This window comes from Halichoeres trimaculatus, unplaced genomic scaffold, assembly GCF_033239565.1.
Source record: "Halichoeres trimaculatus isolate MK-OKI-2021-1 unplaced genomic scaffold, fHalTri1.1 fHalTri1_scaffold_8, whole genome shotgun sequence".
Taxonomy (NCBI): Eukaryota; Metazoa; Chordata; class Actinopteri; order Labriformes; family Labridae; genus Halichoeres; species Halichoeres trimaculatus.
The window spans coordinates 25,855,886-25,880,228 of NW_027437186.1; the positions used below are offsets into that span (position 1 = coordinate 25,855,886).

Sequence of the window (24,343 nt, forward strand, 5' to 3'; positions counted from 1 at the left end):
CACACACACACACACACCAGAAGTCTGCTTAAACACCCCTCTACAAAGTGAATGTACGTTTAAAGTACAAAGTGCAAATACTAAAGATTCTTGATCCCCTCGTGCTCAGGAAAAAAAAGAGTCTGTTCAGCCATGTTTCTTAGATGGACTCTGAGGACAACAACAAACAGCGTTTGATTAATAACAGATTGTTGAAGGATTGTTAACTATACAGCAATAAATAGTGATATATTCATAATTTTTAATTTATTTATCATGATCTATGAATCTATTATTTCATATTTATAAACATCTACACTTTTATCATTATCTAAATATGTATCAATATTCAGATCTTACATTCACTGATATTAATGCTTTATATCGCTACAATTTTAATTTTCAATATAGTTATATGTTTATTAATACAGTTAGGTCTATAGATAATCAAAATCTATGAATTATTCAAAGCTATACAGTTATTATTATTTCTGCATCACTTAATATCCATATATTTGTCACACATATATGAAACCTATAAATCTATCATTATCTTATATGAATCAAGGTCAATACATTTGTTATCTTTGCCTTAATCAAGATCTGATCATTCATCAAATTCTGTAGAATTAATTTAACTTTTGTTATTTTTACAGTTCTACACATTGGTCATCACTTATACATTTATTATTACCATAGATAAATCAATATGTTCACATTTATCATTTTCCATACATTAATCAGTTCTTAAACATTCTCTATCTATATATTTTTAAAACCTTTACATTTATTATAACTTTTGCCTTAATCAGTAACTCATCAATCATTTTACATTACATAAATAAAAAAAAATACTTACTGTTTTCTATAAATGTATTACTATATATGCATTTATCAATCACCATACCTTTATTTGTATCTAAGCAGTTATTAAAAAACTATACAATTGTCACTATTTATGCACTTGTTATTATCTGTAGATTTATCATTTTCTTTTTGTGTATCACTAATTATGCATTTATAATTATTTACTCATTTATCATTATATAAACATTATTCAATGTTTATATATCAATCAATAAAAATATCTTTATCCTTGTCTTTGTGTTCAATTTTTTTCTTTATACGACTGATTATCTGTCTGTCTAAATGAGCAGTTTCCTGCTAGAGGGCGGAGTACTCACCAGTTTACTGGAGGAGAAACTTTCACCTGGTTTAGAGGTAGAAAGAGAGGGGTTATCAGCTGAAAGATGTTTCAGGGGCCATGCTTAAAAAGACAAAAACACACACACACACACACACACACACACACACACACACACACACACACACACACACACACACACACACACACACACACACACACACACACACACTCCTAAAGGAATGATACCAGGTGTGTTTTTTATGACTCAGTAGCTCTTTGGGTCATACAGGTGTGGGCAGATCACAGCTGTTGGCTGGTTAGCTTAAGTTAGCCAGCTTTTATCCACAGAGGATGTTTTGTTTGTGTGTGTGTGTGTGTGTGTGTGTGTGTGTGTGTGTGTGTGTGTGTGTGTGTGTGTGTGTGTGTGTGTGTGTGTGTGTGTGTGTGTGCTTACCGTCCTCCTTGGTGACCCCCAGGCAGCCCATCAGCTCCTGCAGAGACAGTGCCTTGTCGTTGCTGACGTCACAGTACTCCACAAACTTCTTCACACACTTCTTGGGCTTCGACTTCTTCCTCAGGAAGCGTTTGAACGGTTTGACCTCCTTCTTCCCAATGTCTCCGCTGGAGTTCTTGTCCAGCTGGCTGAAGTACCAGTGGACCACCCGCTCCTCCAGGGTGTGGCTGGGGTCTGGCTCTGCCATCCTGAACACAGATACAGAAACAAAGATTAAAGTTCACTTCATTGCTTACTCCTGTTTTCAGTAAACTCCATTTCATCGTCTAACCTGCCAGCAGACGCTGGATCTGTGACAGCGTGCACCATGTCTGTCGACAGAGCATCGAGAACGCTTGTCAGGAACTCGGTCTTCTTGGCCCCAGGACAACCTAAACAGAAGGCACAAATACCTGAGAGAGAGTCTGCAGATGATCAGGTTTATGTGGAGGAAAAAACAATTATCCTGCAGGTAGCTGCACCAAGGAGGAATGCTGCGTCATAGGTGGCCTCATAACGGTAAACATAGGGACGTTGTTGCAGGCTGTGTTTTTCACATGAGGAGGAGCAAATAAACCTAACGAGCGTCTGTCAGAGTTCCTCCTACTCATAAAGAGCTCACCTGTGGGAGGAACACTATACCTGCCAATCACCCTGTTACCTGTCAATCATCCTGATACTTGCCAATCATCCTGATACGTATCCAGTATCTTGTTATCTGTCAGTCATCCTTATACCTGCCAATAATTCTGATACTACAGGAGGGAGGGGATCGGGACAATGGAGGATTTTGGAGCTAGGCCTCTTTGACCGACCAGCTGGAGTCTGCTCTACAGAAGATGAAGCTGTAAACCTTTTTTGTTACAGCTCAGCATGTGGCTTAGATTGTGTGACACACACAGTCTCCAATGTTTTACAGGTGGAGAAGATCTGAGAAGGAAGCAAAGAGAGAGAAGGAGCTGAAGACACTCGCATGGTCTGAGCTCAGGACACCAAGTACCGAAAACAGAAAACTAAGGAGCCGTTTAAACGACAACAGTTTTAGGGTGAAATGCAAAAGTATTGTTGCGTTTCGGTCTCGCGATTACACAGAAACAGCATTTTAGCCGAACCTAAAACGCAAACTTTTGAAGATGGCGTCCAGAGTGGAATTTTTCTGAAAAGCTGCTGACACCATTGCCTTGTAAACAGTAAGCCGATGTTTTCAGTGGAAACGATGATGTCACACTCAGCTTCGCACATGGGCAACAGTTCAACAGTACCGTTGTTACAATCATTGCAGACTACAATGTTGTGCTTGTGTTGCTCAATCTGCTGAATCTTCGAATTTTCAACAAAATGTGTATCTGTTGCTCCTCTTCTAGACTAAGTATCCACCAATACACCGGACTACCTGCTCAACTCTACTTCGGTGAAGATTTACCAAAAGCAGGTTCTGGACAAGACAGTTATAGCCCCAACTACAGGCCTGGCAAGCTTACTACAGTGTTTTCAGTCCCTCAGTGTTTCCATGTAAACGCAGACTTTTTCACTGTGCTATATCATTTATGGATGAAACATCATCGTGAAAACCGAGCCTAAGCACTCTCTCTCCACACACACACCCACATACACACACACACACACATGTACACACACAAACAGGCACTCAGGATTACCTTGCAGATGGCGGCTCCTGTAGGGATCTTTAGGTTTTGTGGGATGAGCTCTTGCATTCCCGTCACATTTTGGCTGTTCATACCTGAGACAGAGACACACATAGGTGAGATAATACACACACACACACACACACACACACACACACACACACACACACACACACACACACACACACACACACACACACACACACACACACACACACACACACACACACACACACTCATCAAAACACTGAAACACACAATGAAACACACATTTATCCAAACATTTAGTCAGAGTCACACACAATGCGTGTGGTGCTGCTGAAAGATGGAGTGTGCGTTCTGTTATTACTGTACAGTTTGATCTCAGGGATTAAAGCTCCCAGGACCACCTCCAGACTCTGAGAGCGTGGGACAGGGGGCCTCCTTGGAGACACACAGGCCAACACAGGGTGTGTGTGGGTGTGTGTGTGTGTGACTGTAGTCTCATTAATCTGATCCTGTCTGCTCTGTGAGAAGCAAACACTCCTTACTGTGACTGCCTGACCTTTGACCTCTCAGACTCTCTGCAGAATACACACATCTGGGTGTGTGTGTTAGAGTCTCTGTGTGTGAGTTAGTGTGTGTTTGTGTGTTATTGGCCTGAGCAATCCTGGACTCAAGGTTGAGGTGAGGTCAGAGGTAGAGCTAGCACTCTGAAGCTCAGACAGGGTTAGAGTCAAATTAAACAGCACTTTTTCCAGTTGCTGGAGGGGACGTGGAGCCTGAGGGAAAATTAGGAGAATAAGGTAAAGAAAAAAAACAAAAAAGCATTAGTTTTCCTATTTAAAGTGTCATTTAAAGGGGGAATTTAGGTCAGGTCCTCATAGGTAAGCATTTTTCTTATATTGAAGCCCCCAGGAACAAGGTTTCATAATCCAGAATTTTTTTCTTCTCTTCCACTGTCGGATTGATCCATGGGTGATTTTCAGGCCTCCATTTGAAAAATGAAGGAAGCTAATCTTGGAGAAATGATGGAGCAGAAGGGAGCTACCTTTACCTGGTTTAAGTAAATAATGGCATTGAAAAAAACTGTGGTTGAATCCAAGCTCTTTAAGTTTGGCCTGTTTTGAATGTAGATCCTATGAGGCGTAGGGTGCCAGTGTGTAGGTTGAAAAGAAAAAGGAAAAAGATGTTTATCCTCTTGCTGTAGTTCTGAGTTTTTCAATGAGGTATGTACCAATATAAACATTACAATTTCTTCCCTTCTGTTTGCTAATATGGTTTTATGGCCTTGGAAAGGTGGAAAAGTTGTTTAAAGCTGATTAGGACTCAGAGCCACAATTGCTCACAATGGGTTAGAGCTAGGGTCAGAGTTCTGGGTTGTGCTGTTGCGAAGTTGACAGAGAAACAGTTCCAGAGGAAAAGAAAGGGTTAACCTCTTACAGAATCTGTTCCCAGGACAGTTTAATGAAGCTGAAGATGTGTGTGTGTGTGTGTGTTCTCACCTGGTTGAGGTGGCAGGTATGGGCCGGCCTGTGTCAACTAGCACACACCAGCAGTAGCCGGTGGAGGGGTGACACTGCACAGGTCGGTACAGGCCGCCATGAGAACAATCGGGAACAAACACAGCGTCGTTTTTCAGCTGCCTTGCCTCCTCCTGAGCCGACTGCTGCTCCTGGTCACATGACGAGGCTGAGAGAGGAGTCAGAGGTCACACGGGGGTCAGAGGTCACACACATCGGATCAGGCAAGAGAGTTTATATTTTGATTTTGTTTTAGCTGATACAAATGAACTCAGTGTGTGTGTGTGTGTGTGTGTGTGTGTGTGTGTGTGTGTGTGTGTGTGTGTGTGTGTGTGTGTGTGTGTGTGTGTGCGCGCGTGTGTGTGCAGATCCCTCCCTCAACCCCTGCCCCCTTGCACACATTAAAGACAGAGAACAGTTCCTAATGCCTAAATTCATAAATATTTACACACTCAGCTGCCCTCTATGTGTGTGTCGTGTGTGTGTATGTATGTGTGTGTGTGTATGTTAGGTGAAGTGTGTGAGACAGAGAAGATATATATCACTATCTCACACACTGTGAGGTATCTTTATGTTTAGAAAAATCCTCCCTGACACCGAAGGCAAGGTGATGAAGAGGAGGCTTCACAGATCTTCATCACAGCCTCTCTCCCTTTCACCACATTGCTAGCCTGGTCTAAATTGCTGCAGGGGTTTGTGGGTAATCCTGCCTTTGTTTATTTTGATCAGAGAAGTTTAACCGCACGAAGAGAGCGAATGAGACGCCTCTTCGCCTTCCTGCTCTGCTCCACTTCCTCCATGTGGACGACCACACGTTAATCTGAACCATCAGCCTGCATTCTCCGGCTGCTATTGGTTTGAATTACCATAATGGATCAACACACACACACACGCGCACACGCACACACACCGAAGAAGGAGCTGAAGATAAACAGAGGTAGTTTGTTCTGCGATGTGTAGATAGTTAAAGATGAACACACACATACACACACATACAAACTCAGACACTTACATGGAGTTCTGGTTCTGTTGTTTTGGCGGCTGCGGACCTGCTCCGTCCACAGGGTTGGGTACTGAGAAGTGATGTCTGGAAGGAATCACAGGAACAGTAATCGGCATCAGAGAAACCACTGACTGACCAACAGAGCTGGGCAGTCACACGTTGAAGCCGTATTATTAATTTTAGTAGTACTAAATTATTATTATTACTGAAATTCTAGTAGTGATATTAAAGTTACTCACACAAACATACAAAAATTACATGATCTTGTGTAATATTTTACTGTTAGAAGGCTGAGGTGGCAAGTAAAGAAGTACAAACATCGTTACTGTACTTAAGAAGACTTTTCAGGTACTTTGTATTTTTAGAAGTATTTATTTCTCTGACGACTTTTTACTTTTACTCAGTTACATTTTCAACATAAATATCGGTACTTTCTACTCCTTACATTTCCCAAAAAGGCTTGTTACTTTATATATAAAGCCTATGCCTATATATTTTTTGGCACCACAATGTCAGTGTCAGAGCAGGTCTGCCACACTGCCCACACATGTTACACCACGAACGTTCGAGCATTACAGTACATTAGGACACTAGGCAGGTAGTGTTTGTTCATACAATAACATTGCTTAAGTAGCTTCCATATAAAATATTCTGTGTTTACAGTGACTGAATCATGCAATAGGAATACTTTTTACTTTAAAAAGTACTTTTGAGTACATTTCAGAGCCTATACTTTTTCTTTTACTCAAGTAGATAGTTGGATCAAACCTTTTTACTTTTACTCAAGTCGTTTTTTTACATAGGTTTTTTTTAACTTCTACTCAAGTAAGGAATCCAGGTACTTTTGCCATCTCTGTTAGAAGGGAGTAATAAGTAAATAAACAATGAGTCTTTTAAAAGAGTAACGAGTAATGAATAATATATTTCTTTTATCAGTAACAGCCTTAACACTACCCAGCCAATCACAGACTAGATAATCACTAACTGACCAATTGCTGACTGGCCAATCACCGACCAATCACTAACCAACCATGACAGACTAGCCAACCAGTTACTGACAGACCAATCATGAACTGGCCAATCACAGACTGATGTGATGCGTCTTCCTGTGTTTGATTATATTTTGGTGTTCATGTTGCGTCTAATTTTTCCGTGCTGCGTCTTGACTTGACCGTAGCAATACATTCTGCTTGCAGTTACTATTGCTCTGTAATTTTAGGCTGTGGCCACAGAGGGCGCCTCTGACTCACCTTCTTCATCAGCAGCGGGATGAGGGTCGACAACTAGCCCCGTCTCATCTGCGTTCAGAATGGAGAAGATTTGCAAGGAGACTACAATTACCAGAGTTAGATCGACACCTGAACACAACACCACAAGACAGGGTTGCACTTTGCCCGACAGGGGGAAGGGATGAGGAGGAGGACATGGAGAGGAAAATGAGGACAAGAGAAGAGTAAGAAGGAGAGAGGAGGAGAAGGGACAATGGGAGAAGGAGAGGGGGAGAAGGAAAGAACAGGACCAACCATTCACTGACTGATCAATAACTGACCAACCAGTGATTGGTCAGTCTGGGCAGGAGAAGGAGAGGAGAAGGGGGAAACAGGAGGAGAGGACAGGAGGACAGGGACATGTGTAGGAGTAAAGGGGGAGAAGACAGAAGGAGAGGACAGGAGAGGTGGAGGAGAGAAGAGGGGAGAAGTGGGGGAAGAGGAGGACAGGAGGATAGAGGAGGAGGGAAAAGGAGGCTAAGAAGAGGAGGTAAAGGAAAGGAGGAGGAGAGTAAAGCAGAAAAAGAGCAGAGGAGAGGAGAGTTTAGTGGTTGATGTTCCCATGGGGTTTTTCATGCAGTGAATCAAAATCAGACAGCTGAAAATGATGAAGATGATGATGATGGTGGTAACAATGATGATGGTAAAATGGTTCAGTAGACACTTCTGAGCTGAAAGTGAAACCTGGGCTACAGGTAGGACATCTATATATAAAACTGTGTGTGTGTGTGTGTGTGTGTGTGTGTGTGTGTGTGTGTGTGTGTGTGTCAGTGAATGGTAAAGTCATTTAAAACCAGTTTTTATGATGTGGATTTCTGATGAACCACTAACGACGGTCTTTACTCTGCGGCCTCTGACACCACTCTCACACCTCTTTAAGGGCCTGCCAGGAAACACACACACACACACACACACACACACATACACACACACACACACACACACACTCATACACACATACACACACTCTGTGGTCGCCCTACATTGCTTTAGCAGCTGTGTGTCGGTAGTAAGTTGTAAGTTTAGGATGACTCCACGGTGAGTAAAGGTTACGGATCAGTTTGACATATTAAATTATCAATCGTCATCATTAATATTTAAATTTCTAATAAAAGTTTATTTTAAAAATGATTCAGACTCTGCTCAAACAACACTAATGAGTTTATCCTGCTCTAACCAAAATGTTTTTATCAAACCATCCAACCACACACACACATATGCACACATGCATGTTCACACGCACACGACACACAAACACCACATGTGGACATACGGCCTCTTAGATGTTGTTTCCACGCAGACACACACATAAGGAATCAATCTGAGGCCAACCCAGGCTGAGTCTCTGTGAGAGACCAGCTCCGTGGGATCAGACCCGTTCAAACACCAGAGAGTGTGTTCACACACAGCATCAGAGGGCAGCAGGAGTGTGTGACAGAATAAGGAGGATGAAGAGTCTGAGGTCTGAGGATGAAGATCACTGGTGAGTTTCCAAACCTACAGTTTATCTTTTTATAAGCACTGACCTGTACTATTTGAGGGCTCACCTGATTTACCTGGCTCTCTGGTCGTAGCTCTCTCCTGTTTGGATCCTGAAACATCACAAAGTTTAGATTCATCATCTTAAAACACACACACACACACACACACACACACACACACACACACACACACACACACACACACACACACACACACACACACACACACACACACACACACATGAACACGCACATACACAAACAAACTAACACTTATCAGTGTCTTTGATTTCCTATTTCCTGTCTCACCATGGCATCGAGGTTTCTTATTGGCCACAGCAGAGCCGCTAACTGGTCGGCCGTTTGGGGTGACACACCAACAATAACCCGTGTAGCTGTGACACTGAACCTGAGGGGAGACAAAGACAGACCTTCAGAAAGGAGGTCAGTAAGGAAGTCAGGAGGACAGGGGGCAGAAAAGAGGACAGACAGGAAGACAGACAGTAAAACTGACAGGTGGTCAGACCGTCAGCGAGTCTCCTCCCTGTTGTGTCTTTACCTCACTGTACGTGCCGTCGGGGTTACACACAGGAACAAACACCTGAGGGAACAACTTCTTGGCCTGCTGCTCTGTGTACTTCTTCTCTGCTACACACCTGGACGTTTCTGAGAACACACACAGCAACACAGTCACTACAAACTCACAGCTACACACACACACACACACACACACGCACATACACGCACAAACACACGCACACACACATACACACAGTGAGGGTCTGAGGAGGACAGAAAAATGGACGCTTGGGACTAGTGTAGGTATCAAACCGGCACCCTTTACTGCTCTGAGACACAAGGTAAAACGTTATGACTTTACCACAAACAGACATCGTACAGACGTTGAAAAAGAAACGATGGTGAGGATGTTTTAGACTTGATCCTGAAAAACATTCCAGACAGAAAAGGGCTGATTCTGAGGAAACTGACCTTCCAAACGTCTCTGTTAAAGTCCTCAGGTCAGACCCGGGCTCACATCAAGTCCACACTCTAAAACTTTCATCTATGTGTGTGTGTGTGTGTGTGTGTGTGTGTGTGTGTGTGTGTGTGTGTGTGTGTGTGTGCATAAGAGTCTGAACTCATCCTGCAAGACCACAACCACCAGCTCCAGCTGTGCAAACTCTCAGAACATGAAGGGATGTGGACACATTCATAAAACGTGTGTGTGTGTGTGTGTGTGTGTGTGTGTGTGTGTGTGTGTGTGTGTGTGTGTGTGTGTGTGTGTGTGTGTGTGTGTGTGTGTGTAATAAAAAGTGTGTGTGTGTTGTCATTAGCCATTAGATGTTCTGACCATGGAGGAAACTCATCATTGAGCTCTGGTGGAAAGCCTTTGTCGTCCTCCTCGGTCGCTGAGAGCCAAAAAAATGGAAAATCTGAGAATGAGTCGTCTCCATCAGAGACGAGACAAACAGAAGCTGTGTGTCACCGAAAACCAAAGAAACTCTGAGACTCACTTCTGCTGTCCCCTGCAGGCTGTCTACTTGTCTAACTGATTTTCTGACTTTCTGTCCGATCATCTCTGTCAGTCTGTATAATTAATATCGTCTGTCTGTCTGTCTATCTGTGTGTTTGTATGATAAAAGTCATCTGTCAGTGTGTCTGACTGTCTGACTCATATCATCTGTCTGACTGTCTGTCTGTCTGACTGTCAGTCTATATGATTAATGTCATCTGTCCGTCTGACTGACTGTATATTAAATGTCATCCCGTCTGTCCCTCCGTCTGTCTCTTCATCTGTTTGTGTGCCTGTCTGTATGTCTGTCAGTTTGTGTGTGTGTGTGTGTGTGTGTGTGTGTGTGTGTGTGTGTGTGTGTGTGTGTGTGTGTGTGTGTGTGTGTGTGTGTGTGTGTGTGTGTGCATATATATGGACATGGGGGGTCCTGCTCTCTGAGATCTCAGATACTAGCTGTTTATCTCTCTCCTTCCCTGTATCTCTGTCTCTGTGAGCCTCACTCACAGGTCCAGTTTCTCTGAATGGTCTGACCCCACAGGTGTTCTCTGTGACCCCCACCAAGCTCCCTGAAGTGTGACCTTTGACCTAACCTTTGCAGGGCCCTCTGATGACCTCCAGCTGGGGGTCGCGACACTTTGCTCGCAGGAACTCGCAGCGTGATGAGAAAGTTCGTCCATCTGAGGCACAGAGAGGTTTACGAGGTGCTCCAGTGCAGTCTGAGTTACACTCCTTATCCTGATCCACGCGCAGAAACTACAGACACAGAAAAAAAAATGTATTATAAAAACATTTAATCTATTACAGAAAATATAATCAATCTCTGCCATCACACTCCTCATCATGATTCATGTGTAGAAACTGCAGACACTCAAAGACAGACCTCATGAATAGGTGAGCATATAACTAAAGTGGCAGGTGAGAGGGTCACATGGCAAAAAGTTTTGGAGATTTTTGTTATTGTTGTCAGGCTACAGAGCTCAGGGTATGAACTCGTCTTTTACACCGAGAGAGAGAGCGAAAAAGAAAGGGAGTGAGACAGAGTGAGACAGAATCAGAGGAAAAGAGAGACACAGAGAGAGACACTTGGAGCTAACATCCACTTTTCTCTGATTGTCACGGAGAACCTTTCTGCGCTCTGAGTTTAAGACAACTGACTTAGCATCCTCTCAACAGACTAAAAAACATCTTGCAGTGCGACACTTTGTGTCCCCTCCTGACCCTGGACATTACCCTGAGAGTGCATCATAAATGGTTCTGTGACTATAAAAGACCACTGATGAGTTAAACTTGATGAGCTCCTGAGGTACTCAAGAACTACACTGGTCCAGTATTCATTCTGACATGACCTGAACTTTAAGCTAGTCAGGATTCTGGAACAACAAGTGAGTAAAAGTCATCCTTAGTGAGTGTGTGAGTTAGTACGTCAGTCAGTCAGTGAGAGAGTCAGTTAGTGAGTGAGACAGTGAGTAAGTGAGTGAGTGAGTCAGTTATTCAGTTAGTGAGTGAGTCGGTCAAGTCAGTCAGTTTGTCAGCCAGTCAGTTAGTAAGTCAGTCAGTCCAGTCAGTTAGTTAGTCAGTGAGTCAGTGAGTCAGTCAGTGAGTGAGTGAGTGAGTGAGTCAGTCAGTCAGTCAGTCAGTCAGTCAGTCAGTCAGTCAGTCAGTCAGTCAGTCAATCAGTCAGTCAGTCAGTGAGAGAGTCAGTGAGCTAGTGAGATAGTAAGTGAGTGAGTGAGATAGTGAGTGAGGGAGTGAGTGAGTGAGTGAGTGAGTGAGTGAGTGAGTCAGACGGTCAGTCAGTCAGTCAGTCAGTCAGTCAGTCAGTCAGTCAGTCAGTCATTGAGTGAGTAAATAAGTCAGTGAGTGAGTAAATAAGTCAGTGAGTGAGTAAAAAAGTTTGTGAGTGAGTCATTGAGTGAGCGAGTGAGCAAGTCAGTCAGTGAACAAGTCAGTGAACAAGTCAGTAAGTGAGTGAGTGAGTGAGTGAGTGAGTCAGTCAGTCAGTAAGAGACTGAAGCCCTGTTTACATGGCATTTTTTTGGAAAACACTAAAATGTAGTAAAAAAAAAAACTGCATTTACACAGAAATGCTAAGGGACTACAAAAGCTGTAGTCAGCATGCCAGGCCGATAGTTGGTGCTACAACTGCCTTGTCCAGAAGCCACTTTTGGAAGATCTCTACTGAAGTAGAGTTGAGCCAAAAATCTGGTGTATTGGAGAATACTTAGTGCTTAAGTGTAGCAACAGATGCACATTTTGTTGAAAAACAGTTAGCAGATTCAGCAGATTGATCAGCAAAAAACAACAACATGGCAGTCCACAACGATTATAACAACGGTACTGTTATAATGTTGTATGGGTCCAGAAACGCAACATGACAAACCGTCAAAGAAAAGTTTTCAGTCTGTCCTTCAGTTTTCTCTAAGAGTTGAAGAGTGCATGTAAGAGAAGAGACCACCCAAACTCCCAGACAGTGTTTCCCCCATTTCTTCTTCTTTATCATCATCATCATCACTATCACCAGTGGCTCCTGCAGACAGCAAACTGATGGCTCACACAGAGTCATTCAGACACTCAGCAGCCTGCTCAGTGTCCTCTCAACTGAGCTGCAGAGTTTAAATAAAGCTCTAACCTCAGAGAAACATGCTCTGAAACTCGGCCAGAGAGACGAGGACAGGCTCTACGGACTCAGACAGACCGACAGCCGTGAAATCAGCCACCCAGAATCTCCACGACACTGAGCAGAGTCAAAGAAACAGACGACAGACTGAAGGAGGAGAAACAGAGAAGCTGTATGTGTGTGTGTGTGTGTGTGTGTGTGAGAGAGAGAGAGAGAGAGAGAGAGAGAGAGAGAGAGAGAGAAAGAGGAAGAGACATGACCTCCTTCAAACTTTTAACATGCAGGACGCAAAAACTGTGGAGCTCAAAAATTTACTCAACCAACTTCTTTCTCTCTCTCTGGTTCAGCAAGATTTTTTTTTTCGACCAGCACAAAAATCAAATCCTATCAACCCCTCCTCACACACCCATAGTGCTGCATTAAAGGATTGAAAAGGGCGAGGGGGTGTCTCCTGCAGAGAGCGCATTGTGGGCTGATAAGGGCCTTCTGGACTGTGGGGCCCCCCTTCCCAGCACCCAGAAGGGCCCCTACACAGGAGCCCCTTGGGTCAATGGGGGCCCCGCTGAGAGCCAAGTGGACGTGTTAAACAAGGCGGCGGGAGTTTCCTGCACTAACGCTCAGAGGCGGAGGATCATTAGTCTGCAGAGAGGTGGAAGGAAGAAAGTGACAGCTTCACCTGCTGCTGACTTCATCGAAGGAACAAAAACACTCTGAAGTGTGAAGCAGGGAAGGCGGGGGGGGGGGGGGGGGGGGGGGGGGGGTTGTCATGGGACCACAAATACCCTCTGCGGCCAGCTGCACACAGCGAGGAGAGACACAGAGCCTTTAAATCATGTCCACGTCTTCACTGCAGGATTAAACACAGCCTTGAAGTTCCTCCAACCCTTCACACTGTTTTTAAACTTTACTCATTAAAGTAAAGGTTCATTATTCAATTTAATCACAGACTGTGACCTGAGTTTATCCTCCTCTGACAGTCAGACAGTTATGATAAAGCAGTGTGACAGCACCAGACAACTCACTCACACCAGCAGTGTTTGTTTGTGTGTGTATGTGCTATTAAAGATATATGTATGGCAACAGCATGTCTGCAGTGTGTCCACAGTGGGTCCACAGTGTGCCTGCACCATTCTACATTGAGTCCACAGTAGTACAGTGTGACTGCACTGCATCTTTTGTAGATCTGCAGTGTAACTGCAGTGTGTCTGGAATGGGTCTACAGTGTGATTGCAGTATCTGCGGTAAGTCCACAGTGTTTCCACAGTGTGTTAACGGTGTGTCGGTAGTACATCTACAGGGAGTCTGCTTTAGTGTATCTGCAGTGTGTCTCCTGGTGGCCTACAGTGTGACTGCAGTAGCTGCTGTAAGTCCATGGTTTTCTCCACAGTGTGTCTGCTGTGCGTCCACAGTGTGTGCAGTGTGTCTACACAGTGTGTCTGCAGTGTATCTACAATATTTCTGTCATAAGAGTACAGTGTATCTGCAGTGTGTTTACCGGGCAAGAAAAGAGAAACTACATTTTGTGTGCAGTTAGTCTACAGTGCGTCTACAGTGAATCTACAGTGAATCTACAGTGTTTCTAAAACATGTTCACAGTGTGGGTAAAGTGAGTCTACAGTATGTCTGCAGTGTGTCTACAGTGGGTCTGCAGTGTGCCTGCTGAGTATCTGCAGTTTCTGCAGTGAGTTCAAGTGCTTTTACAGTGTGTCTGCTATGTGTCTATTAGATGTGTTCAGTGGGTCTACAGAGTTTATTTTGTGTTTCAGCAACAAAACTACAGTTTCTTCGCAGTAAGTCAACAGTCTGTCTGCAGTGTGTTTGTGAATGGTCTGTCTGCGGTACCCTTAATTTGTTTCTGAAGTAGGACTTTAGCAACCCCAGTGACACTGGGGTGTGTCTACAGCATTTTAAGTAAGTCTACAGTGTTTCTGCAGTCTGTCTGTAGTGAATCTACAGTGTATATGCAGTGATTATACAGTGGGTCTACTGTGTGTTTGCAGTGTATCTACAGTGTGTATCTGGAATGTTGAATTTTTGTCCCGTATGTGATGTGGATTATTAGTATCGTCTAGGCTTTGTGGAACCATGTGAAACAAACTCTTAGCTATGTGAATCTTTACACAACCCAAACTAAAGGTGTTAACACATTTTAAGGTGTGTGGATCCATAGGAAACACATTTTATTGAGTGTTGATTTATTTAAAATACTCTCTTAAATAATTGGAACCATACAAAACACACCCAGGTATAAATATCTGTATAGACACTCTAAGGTGAGTGTTTCTATATTAAAACACTCTTAGGTGTGTAGATCTGTATGGCACACACTCTGAGGTGAACCTGCTTTAAGATACATGGATCTTTATGAGACGTAATCCAATTTAGATGAACCCATATACACTCCGATGCGTGTGGACCTAAATAAAACACACTAAGTTGTGGTGCTATTTATAAAACAGTCACCTCTGTGGATCTTTCTGTAACATACTCTAAGTTGTGTAGATCTACTCACTGTGAGCGCGGAAAACTTCTGCGCGCGTGCAGCGCACAGCAGACAGAGGAGCAGCAGCGGACGGACGCGCATCCTGACGCAGCGCGGATAAACTCTCCAAATTACGCGCGATCCAAATCCCCTTAGAGTTTCCTCAAAGACACCCAGACCTCAAGAGGACTGAAATGTTCTGAGTCCACAGAAGTCCCTGAAACCAGGAGTCCTGGGAGGAGAAGTAGGAGGTCTCTGGTTTATTCTACCACGTCTGTTCCAAGTGTGTTCAGACTCTCTCCTTATTCCTCCCCCTGAGTTTCTGACCTCTCTCTCTTTCTTTCTCTTTCTCTCTGATCGGATGCAGGCTGTTCCTCTGCCGGAGGGGCTACGTCTGCTGCTGCCGCTGGAAGGAAACACGTCAAGGATTCTTTTCTTTCACCTTTTCTTCTTCTTTTCTCCTCCTTACAAACGCGAACAAAGAGTCTCTCTCGCTCTTGCTTTAGAGAAAGGTCTGATGATGTTTGACTGGCGGAGGGAGGAAAAACTGACTATTGCCGAAGTCTGCTTCAGTGTACACCCCTAAACACACACAAAGAGAAGGGGGGCGTACACACTCAAAACAAAAGTTGTTGGTTTTTTTTTCTTTTCACATTTTTTATATTCATCTGTAAAATCTGGTCATTTATGTGAAGTTCTTATGTACCTGTTAACTTTATTTTTTTTAATTTCATTCTTTTTTTAACCTTTTTTTATTTTATTGCTCAGTTTGACCGAACATTTCTAATGTGTCGGTACTGAACAGAACAGAACAGAACTGAGAGAGGATAAAAGAAAGGGGTGCCTCGGGGCTTCCTGGCAGGAACAGGACGTAAGATTGTGAATCAAATAGTAAAGAACTTTGATCCTCACTCTGCCTGGTTTAACTCACAGGTTCAGAGGTGAGGTGAGCTGTCAGTGACAAAAACTAATCTGCATTATTACAGGATAGATGCAGACAGCCTGCAGCTCTAGCTCCACCTGGTGGTGATAACTTCTCTGCAGGCTGTATGAAAGTGCTACATAAAGATGTCACACAAGTGTATATTCTTATAACATTCTTTTTTGTTTGTTTGTTTGTTTTTTAAGTATGCTCCCTACAGAGCTTTCAACCCACAGGAAGCAGAGGACCAGGAACTTATAACCATAAGTATCAGAAACTTTTCTCACTGTGTGCTCCAAGGTCAGAGCTGATCTGTGATCAAAACTCAGTTTATTCGGATAGAATAAGGTGATTTAATAACATGGAAGCAAACACTTCTGACTGTTACTGGTTCCTCATTTCTTCATTTGACAATATTGATAATTGATTTTAATAATAAAAGGTTTTGATAATCTGGCAACTGTAAAGAAAAGCTTAGCTGTAAAAATAAATCCAGTGTACGACGTCACGACTTCAACATATTCAAACCACAGACTGTATCATAAAAGTCTATGTTTTATATTGTTTAACTGCATTGACTTTAAGTTCAGCGAACATTAACCTCCAGCCCGAAGGTGGCAGTAAACTAAGGGTACCTATCGACGAAGAAGAAAAAGATTCTTTCTTCCGCTTCCGGTGGTCAGTTCAGCGCGAGCTGCGTGGTTTAGCTTTGAGTACTCACTGGAAATAATCTCATTCCGCGGAGCCTCTTCAACGTCTTTAGCACAATGTCTTATCACGATGACGAGGAGGTGAGTCTTTCCCCTTTGTTTTACGTTTTTACATCCGTGATCGTCTTGCAGCAGGGCTGTTAGCCGGCTAGCTAGCTAGCCACCGGCACATACAGCATCCTCACAGAGCTAACATGCTGTTAGCATGATGTCGATGCTGATCACCGGTCTATTGACGAGGTAAACACACCCCGTGTAAGCTCTATGTCCGTACTCGGGTGATCATTTGTGACAGGGGAGCTAACATGTTAACAAGGAGAGTTTTCTATCAGCGTGACAGCTGTTAGCAAAGGGTCAGTGGCAGACTTCTCACTCTGTTGTGTTTTCACAGTACGATCCTTACAACTACCCCAACGACTACGATCTACACACAGGTAAGTCTGATCACCTCTCTTCACCTAGCTGTGACTTAATGTCTGATCACCTGTTTATGCCCAGTACCTGTACACAAACTCCATAAGACTCTGGTTCTTCCTCCCACGCACCTGTTTCGTTTTATCACCTGTAAGCCATCAGAGACGGGGATGCATCTTGTGTGTGTCAGTGTGTCAGAAGCAAAACTTGGAGCCATTTGTTCAAATATTTTAATTTGGATTAAAATGATCTGGATTCAGAACTAAGGCTGAATCTGAGAATCCCAGATCTGAACGCTGGTTGGTTACTCCTTACTCCTCCTGCCGATTACAGCATCAACAGGTGTGTGATTCTGACTGCTCACCCCCCAGGTGACCCTAAAGCTGACCTGGCCTATGAGCGCCAATACGAGCAGCAGACCTACCATGTGATCCCAGAGGTGATCAAGAACTTCCTGCAGTACTTCCACAAAACCATCTCAGACCTGATTGACCAGAAAGTCTATGAACTGCAGTCCAACCGTGTGTCCAGTGAGAGCATTGAACAGAAGATCTACGAGATTCAGGATGTCTACGAGAACAGGTGAGCTGGGTCTGGACACACACACACACACACAAACATTCACACACTTTCTCTCACATGAACACACATCAAGTCAGCTTGATTTGATCTTCAGCTGAGAGCAGTGTTTGAGTCTTCATAGCAGAGCCTCAAAGTGAACAATCTGCTTAGTATTTTGAGCTTTTAGAAAGGAGTAGGCACTTCCTCAAGAGTTGATTTACAGGAACACACACTGAGGAGTTTGCCCCCACAGAGATTAAATCTGTGAGCAGGTTTATTCAGTCTTCTCCCCAATGTTTCATCCTCTTAAAATTGTGACCTCTCCCTCTGACTTTTCTCCTCCAGCTGGAACAAACTGACAGATCGTTTCTTTAAGACGTCTCCGTGGCCAGAGGCAGAGGCCATTGCATCACTGGTGGGAAATGGTAAGGAAGCACTCTTCCACCACCACCACCCCTACACACGCGCACACACATACTCACACACACATACATGCATTTTAGGCTGTCTAAGATTTATAATGCGATTTAAAAAACACACGTAGAGGTTAATGTCATTATCACAGCCACAACGCTGTGACCTCTGTGCAGTCAAACAAACATCTCTGCATTAAGCTGGAGCACCCTGAGGTCATCACACAGCTGCTTTTTTCTATGTCTATATTTTTGAAAGAGGTAAATGGCTCTTCAGATTCATGTTAACACTGTGGTGTGTGTGTGTGTGTACGTCTGCAGATGCTGTGTTCCTCATCCTCTACAAGGAGCTGTACTACAGACACATCTACGCCAAAGTCAGCGTGAGTACCTGTTCTACCTGGGTCACCTGTACTGGCGTTTTCAGGACTCTGTTAGACTTTCGATAATGTTTGATATCAAAGTGCATCCTGTGTTTGTGTGTTTGGGGCCGCTCTTTAAAACATGTAATTGCCCTTGATAGCCTGTGATATCTTGTCTTCCTATGTGTTCAGGGTGGGCCAACTCTGGATCAGAGGTTCGAGTCGTACTATAACTACTGTAACCTCTTTAACTACATCTTGAGTGAGTAACCAGAGTAATTTCTTCATGTTTTACTCTAAATGTCACCTGATCAAACACTCATCACATTATCTGACCTTCAACAGATGCTGATGGCCCCGCCCCCCTAGAGCTGCCTAACCAATGGCTGTGGGACATCATTGATGAGTTCATCTACCAGGTAAAGTTAATGACCCACAGATCAGTCTTCAGTGTGTCATTTTGTTAGTTTGATGTTTTAAACATGTCTCTGTTCTCCACAGTTTCAGTCGTTCAGTCAGTATCGCTGTAAAACGGCCAAAAAGTCTGAAGAAGAAATTGAGTTTCTAAGGAACAACCCAAAGATCTGGAACGTCCACAGCGTACTGAACGTGCTGCACTCGCTGGTCGACAAGAGCAACATCAATCGCCAGCTGGAAGTGTACACCAGTGGAGGTGAGAAAGAGCAGGTGGATGGGGAAGAAAAATAGTTTCAATTAATGAAGAAGAGGGGCTTTACTTAATGGGGAGGTTTTTTTTTTTATAAGGATCTGTAGACTATGTTTGAATGAATTAAACTCTGAACTCATTGAGTGTATTTGCTCCTTGTGCTGACCTGTTGCTTTGTTTGTTGTTACTTTATGGTTGTTGATTGTTTGTTTATTTGTTTGTTGTAGGAGACCCAGAGAGTGTGGCGGGAGAGTACGGTCGTCACTCGCTCTATAAGATGTTGGGGTATTTCAGTCTGGTGGGTCTGCTCAGGCTTCACTCTCTGCTCGGGGATTATTATCAGGCCATTAAAGTTCTGGAGAACATCGAGCTCAACAAGAAGGTAACACAGCATCTACACACACCCACACACACACACACACACACATATAAAAATTATAAATGGGACTGAATGCAAAGGAGCCTTTAGGTGTGAATCTGTACAAAGATCTTCTCAATTTGATTCAGATTTCTGGTCCAGGTTTCTGGTCCATCTGTATCTTTTAAAGTGATTTTAGTTCTGAACAGGAACATTTGGCTGTGCTCTGTATGAACAGAAGCCCCTTCACAGTCTTCTTATATTTATTCCCCTATGCCCTTAACGTCTCTGTGCTACCCCCTTCTCTCTAACAGAGCATGTACTCCCGAGTACCTGAGTGTCAGATCACCACCTATTACTACGTGGGCTTCGCCTACCTGATGATGAGGCGTTACCAGGACGCCATCCGAGTGTTCGCCAACATCCTGTTGTACATCCAGAGGACCAGGAACATGTTCCAGAGATCTACCTACAAATACGAGATGGTAAAAAAGACTTTCTCTGAGGATCTTAAGGTTAGATGCTCCATTAATTCCTGTAAGTCTAACTTCTGCTCTGTTTGTCTGTCTGTGTGTGTGTGTGTGCCAACTCTTAGATCAACAAACAGAATGAGCAGATGCACGGGCTCCTGGCCATCGCTCTGACCATGTACCCGATGAGGATCGATGAGAGCATCCACACTCAGCTGCGAGAGAAATACGGAGACAAGATGCTGCGCATGCAGAAAGGGTGTGAGAAAAAGATACACCTATACGAGTTGTGTGTGTCTGTATGTGTGTGTGTTTTATTGACCCTTGTGTGTTGTGCTCTGCTCAGAGACCTGCAGGTGTTTGAGGAGCTCTTCAGTTTCGCCTGTCCTAAGTTTTTGTCTCCCGTGGTTCCAAACTACGATAACGTTCATCCAAACTACCACAAGGAGCCGTTCCAGCAGCAGCTGAAGGTGTTTGCTGAGGAAGTGCAGCAGCAGGCTCAGCTCTCCACCATCCGCAGGTACGGACAGGGGTCAAAGGTCACCCTCCTGATTACATGTAAATAGACCTATGTTTAGTTTTCTACATATAACATAGACAGTCTTTAATAGAATCTTTTGTAGGAGTATGTGTGTCTGCCATGTGTGTTTTTACTAGTGTTGTCAGGTGATTAGAAAAATTATTCTAATTAATTACAGGATTTGTAATTAACTAATCTTATCAATCGCATTTTAATCTCATATCTGTTTAATGTCCCCAAATAAAGAATTTACATTGTAGGACATTACAAAACTGTTGTGCATGACTACTCAAATTAATACACGAAGAAGAGAAAATTTGTAAATCCATGTCCGTGTTCGCTGCCATTGACTTTGTGCAACCGTTTACTGCGCTTATAGAAGTGAATAGCGAGACGCTGCAAGTCGGAAAAGTTCAGGCAGCTCACACTCCAACTGAGGATGTGTCGCTGTAGTTCAGAGAGAAAGGGCCGTGCAATCGAGAGGAAGGACGACAGAGATCACACAGAGAATCAAAGGATGGAGTGCCTGAGATAAACCAGATCAAAAAAAGAACCATTTTGTCTGTTTTTTTGGATCAAAAACAGGAAGAGAGACATAAAAGAAGAGTCCACTCTTCTAAGTTATATTTGGCATTTACATAGTCATAACAATATGGGTCTTGAAAGATTGTTCAAGATACTCTGAAAGTAGCTGGCAGCCAATGAGTTAATTGCGTTAATTTTTATAATGCATTAATTTGCTGTGTAATTAATTAATCTAATTGACAGGTTAAAGTGACGGACCTAGTTTTCCCATGTGTAAAGTCTCCTTCATTGTGTGTCTAGCTTCCTGAAGCTGTACACCACAATGCCCGTAGCCAAGCTGGCCGGGTTCTTGGACATGACAGAGCAGGAGTTCAGGATCCAGCTGCTGGTCTTCAAACACAAGATGAAGAACCTGGTCTGGACCAGCGGGATCTCTGCTCTGGATGGGGAGTTCCAGTCAGCGTCTGAGGTTGACTTCTACATTGACAAGGTAAGAGAGCTGACACACAGAGGGCTTCAGTCAGTCAGTCAGTCAGTGTGAAGATCAGACTGTTATGTTGGCAGCTCCATGCTCTCAGTCTATCTGTATCTCTCTATCCGTCAGGACATGATCCACATCGCTGACACTAAAGTAGCTCGACGTTATGGAGACTTCTTCATCCGACAGATCCACAAGTTTGAGGAGGTGAGTTTCTGATGGCTCTTTTTGATTCAGGACTTTGTGTTTTGAATATCATGCTCTTGTTTTGTTTGTTGGCAGTGTATGATGTCTCTCTCACTCTGTCTCTGTGGTTTAGCTGAACCGGACTCTGAAGAAGATGCCAGCGAGTGGCTCGTCTGCAACATCCGGCAGCTCAGCCGGCCGAGGAGTCTGAGCTCTTGCGGAAATTCATTAAAGTGTTGAAGATTAAACTTTTCTATGTGACCTGGAAAAAAAATAAAGAGAAGCGGCGGCGCTGAAACCTTCATCCCTCCTATGTTGTGTTTTCTCTGAATAACCACCAAGGGTCAGTGTTTACCTCATCAACACAGTAAAAAAGCCTCCAGGCTGAACTCAGGTTTCTGTCTCTCTTGCATATTTATTTTATTATCACAGATCATTCAACATTTCCCGACACAGACTTCAGGACGATAACGACGAAGAAATAAAAAGTTACAAAATGTGAATATAAAAACTGAACGTTAGAAACACGGCACTCATCAGAAACAGTTCATACAAACAGAAACAAACACATACGGCACCATAGCACAAGATACTCAAACATCCAAACATGTTTCTGTTTGGTAATCCAGCTTTTCTTCAAAAATATCGTTGATTCATCTCTTTTTCTATCTAATAAAAAAATAAAGAAATGTAGTGACTCTTTGTTTCCTTTAGGGGCAGTGTGGAGTCTTTGTGGGCTCAAAGCCGTCTTTATAAAATCACCTTTTCTTCTTTTTATAGACTTTATTTTTACTGCCTTTAATACAAATCTGTTATAAAAAGCTTTTTTATTTTCAGTGTTCTGAGAGGAAGAGAAAAAGGAGGATGAATTCCCTTTTATAAAATCCTCTCAGACAGTCACAGATTTTTTAAACACCAGCTCCTCTCACAGCTGCTGCCAGGTAAAACAGTTCCAGGTGAGAAATCTGAAAGCTCCAGTCAGAGTCTGGTCATCTGATATTTACCAGCAAAGAAGAAAAAAGTCCAAACTGCAGGTTTAAGACGGCCGTCTGCTGGTCTGAGCGCCTGCAGCTTCAGTTTCCTGTGTGTGTGTGTGTGTGTGTGTGTGTGTGTGTGTGTGTGTGTGTGTGTGTGTGTGTGTGTGTGTGTGTGTGTGTGTGTGTGTGTGTGTGTGTGTGTAAAAGTGTGTGCAGTCCAGATGCAGAATCAGGGAGGATGAGGCACCTGCAGGACAGTATAAGCTCATCAAATGGGGCACTCAGCCTGTGACTGCATCTGGTTAAACTCCTCCTCCTTCCTGTGATCATGTGATCCTCTCAGACCAATCACGGACTGTCTCTGAGGTCAGCTGATTGGTTCTCTAGACTACGCACATTCGTTCCGTGTCCTGTCCTGATAGACGCTGTGGAGTCGTTATCAGACCAGCGAGGCCTCGGCTAGTCATAACTCGGTTATCTCCAGTGGACTCTCAGACAAGATGTCCCCGTCTTTGTGGCGGTGCAGTGGGGTGGACTTGGCGGACTCTGTGCGGGCATTGCGTTCAGAGTATAGACCCCCCTCGGTGTTAAGAGCCTCCAGAGAGCGGGCCAGAGCTCGCTGGTCATCCTCCGGCAGGCTGTTGAGGTCAGAGGTCAGCAGCGTCCCTGTGCTGCCATGGACCACGTGCACACCTTCAGGACCCTTAAGCTCCACAGGGAGCTTGTGTTTGAAGCGTAGAGTGCCACGACCGCCGCTCAGACGATCATCTTCATCATCATCCAGGTCGCTCTGGATCAGCTGAGGAAGAGGAGGACAGACAGATACGATGAAGAGGAGAAAGAACACTAGATGACTGCAGCTCTAAGAGAAATGGACTGATGGAGAGCTGGAGAAGAAAAGAGAACGAAAAGTTTCAGGAAAGAAAGTGCTTCAAATCAGAGCACACGTCTGACACAGCAACAGAGGAGGAGGATTCACAGAGAGATTTCCTCCAAGCAGCAGTTTCACAGTCTGAAAGAGTAAACTCTGAAGGAGAGGAAGCTGAAGAACAGGTCTCTGCAGGAGTCACACAGGTGTGGGTGGAGCCTCAGGTGTTTGTGTCCCACCTCAGTGACTGACGACTGATCCCCCTGACTCGTGGACACGGTGACGAGTCGAGCTGCAAACAGCTTCTTCAGTCTCAGGTAATCATCCAGGACCACTTTGAGCAGAGAGCCCTGAGGATGGCACCAGGGTCAGACATGGACTGTACACACACACACACACACACACACACACCCTCACAGTACACACAGTCCTCTCAACCACTTTAAAACACACCATCTCTACAAAATATTGTCCAGACTCAGCTGGTCTGTGAGTTTATCCCCTCAGGACAGACTGTTAGGTCCTCAAACCTCTGATTCTTCACCTCTGACCTCTGGCAGCAGGATGAAAGCCCTGACTGGACAAAAAAACGTTTACAGGCGTCTCACCTTGATAGGCCCCTCCCTCATGATCTGGCCTAGTTTGGCAATGTTGTCGTACTCCTGGATGGCAGCTCGCAGGTAACGATCGTCTTCAGGTTTGGCTTGTGGCTCCCGACCAAACGTCCCCTGGGAGGATAGAATAGTATGTCTTTATTGTCATTTTACAAATAGACAACAAA

General features: G+C 43.9%; 3 protein-coding genes across 6 annotated transcripts in view; 1 reads left to right on the forward strand and 2 right to left on the reverse strand.

Annotated features, from left to right (window-relative positions):
• smoc2 (SPARC related modular calcium binding 2) overlaps positions 1-15,677 on the reverse strand; it is a 15,902-nt gene extending 225 nt beyond the window's left edge. The window contains exons 1-13 of one of the 4 annotated variants that reach the window (XM_074675930.1): positions 15,162-15,677; positions 10,623-10,785; positions 9,079-9,185; positions 8,829-8,928; positions 8,595-8,630; positions 7,021-7,068; positions 5,780-5,854; positions 4,750-4,936; positions 3,278-3,360; positions 1,912-2,011; positions 1,581-1,828; positions 1,164-1,189; positions 1-150 (exon numbers count right to left, since the gene is read on the reverse strand). The exon at positions 1-150 is cut by the window's left edge and continues 225 nt beyond it. In XM_074675930.1, the coding sequence (XP_074532031.1) occupies positions 127-150; positions 1,164-1,189; positions 1,581-1,828; positions 1,912-2,011; positions 3,278-3,360; positions 4,750-4,936; positions 5,780-5,854; positions 7,021-7,068; positions 8,595-8,630; positions 8,829-8,928; positions 9,079-9,185; positions 10,623-10,785; positions 15,162-15,233 (1,269 nt within the window). In that variant the 5' untranslated portion in view covers positions 15,234-15,677 and the 3' untranslated portion in view covers positions 1-126. Of the gene's footprint in view, positions 151-1,163; positions 1,190-1,580; positions 1,829-1,911; positions 2,012-3,277; positions 3,361-4,749; positions 4,937-5,779; positions 5,855-7,020; positions 7,102-8,585; positions 8,631-8,828; positions 8,929-9,078; positions 9,186-10,622; positions 10,786-15,161 lie in introns of all 4 variants that reach the window. The other 3 variants (XM_074675928.1, XM_074675927.1, XM_074675929.1) reach the window with 3 other exon arrangements.
• Positions 15,678-16,677: 1,000 nt separating this feature from the next.
• eif3s6ip (eukaryotic translation initiation factor 3, subunit 6 interacting protein) lies at positions 16,678-22,078 on the forward strand. Its single transcript, XM_074675393.1, has 15 exons — positions 16,678-16,844; positions 17,155-17,197; positions 17,549-17,759; positions 18,084-18,163; positions 18,473-18,534; positions 18,706-18,775; positions 18,859-18,932; positions 19,015-19,186; positions 19,408-19,562; positions 19,853-20,023; positions 20,134-20,267; positions 20,355-20,528; positions 21,354-21,543; positions 21,658-21,738; positions 21,851-22,078. Exons 1-15 carry the CDS (start codon positions 16,821-16,823, stop codon positions 21,926-21,928), a joined length of 1,719 nt encoding a protein of 572 aa, XP_074531494.1. The 5' UTR covers positions 16,678-16,820; the 3' UTR covers positions 21,929-22,078.
• Positions 22,079-22,113: 35 nt separating this feature from the next.
• Positions 22,114-24,343, reverse strand: part of cdh23 (cadherin-related 23) — a 180,132-nt gene continuing 177,902 nt past the window's right edge. Inside the window, 3 exon segments of the mRNA XM_074675394.1 lie at positions 22,114-23,493; positions 23,802-23,912; positions 24,171-24,290. Coding sequence (XP_074531495.1) covers positions 23,158-23,493; positions 23,802-23,912; positions 24,171-24,290 — 567 coding nt within the window. The 3' untranslated portion in view covers positions 22,114-23,157.

Bases quoted from the DNA above. Each gene is read 5' to 3' on its own strand.
- eif3s6ip (XM_074675393.1), top strand. From the start codon at position 16,821: ATGTCTTATCACGATGACGAGGAG. The intron at 17,198-17,548 runs GTAAGTCTGATC...CTCACCCCCCAG, and splicing joins CGACTACGATCTACACACAG to GTGACCCTAAAGCTGACCTG. The intron at 19,563-19,852 runs GTAACACAGCAT...TCTCTCTAACAG, and splicing joins ACATCGAGCTCAACAAGAAG to AGCATGTACTCCCGAGTACC.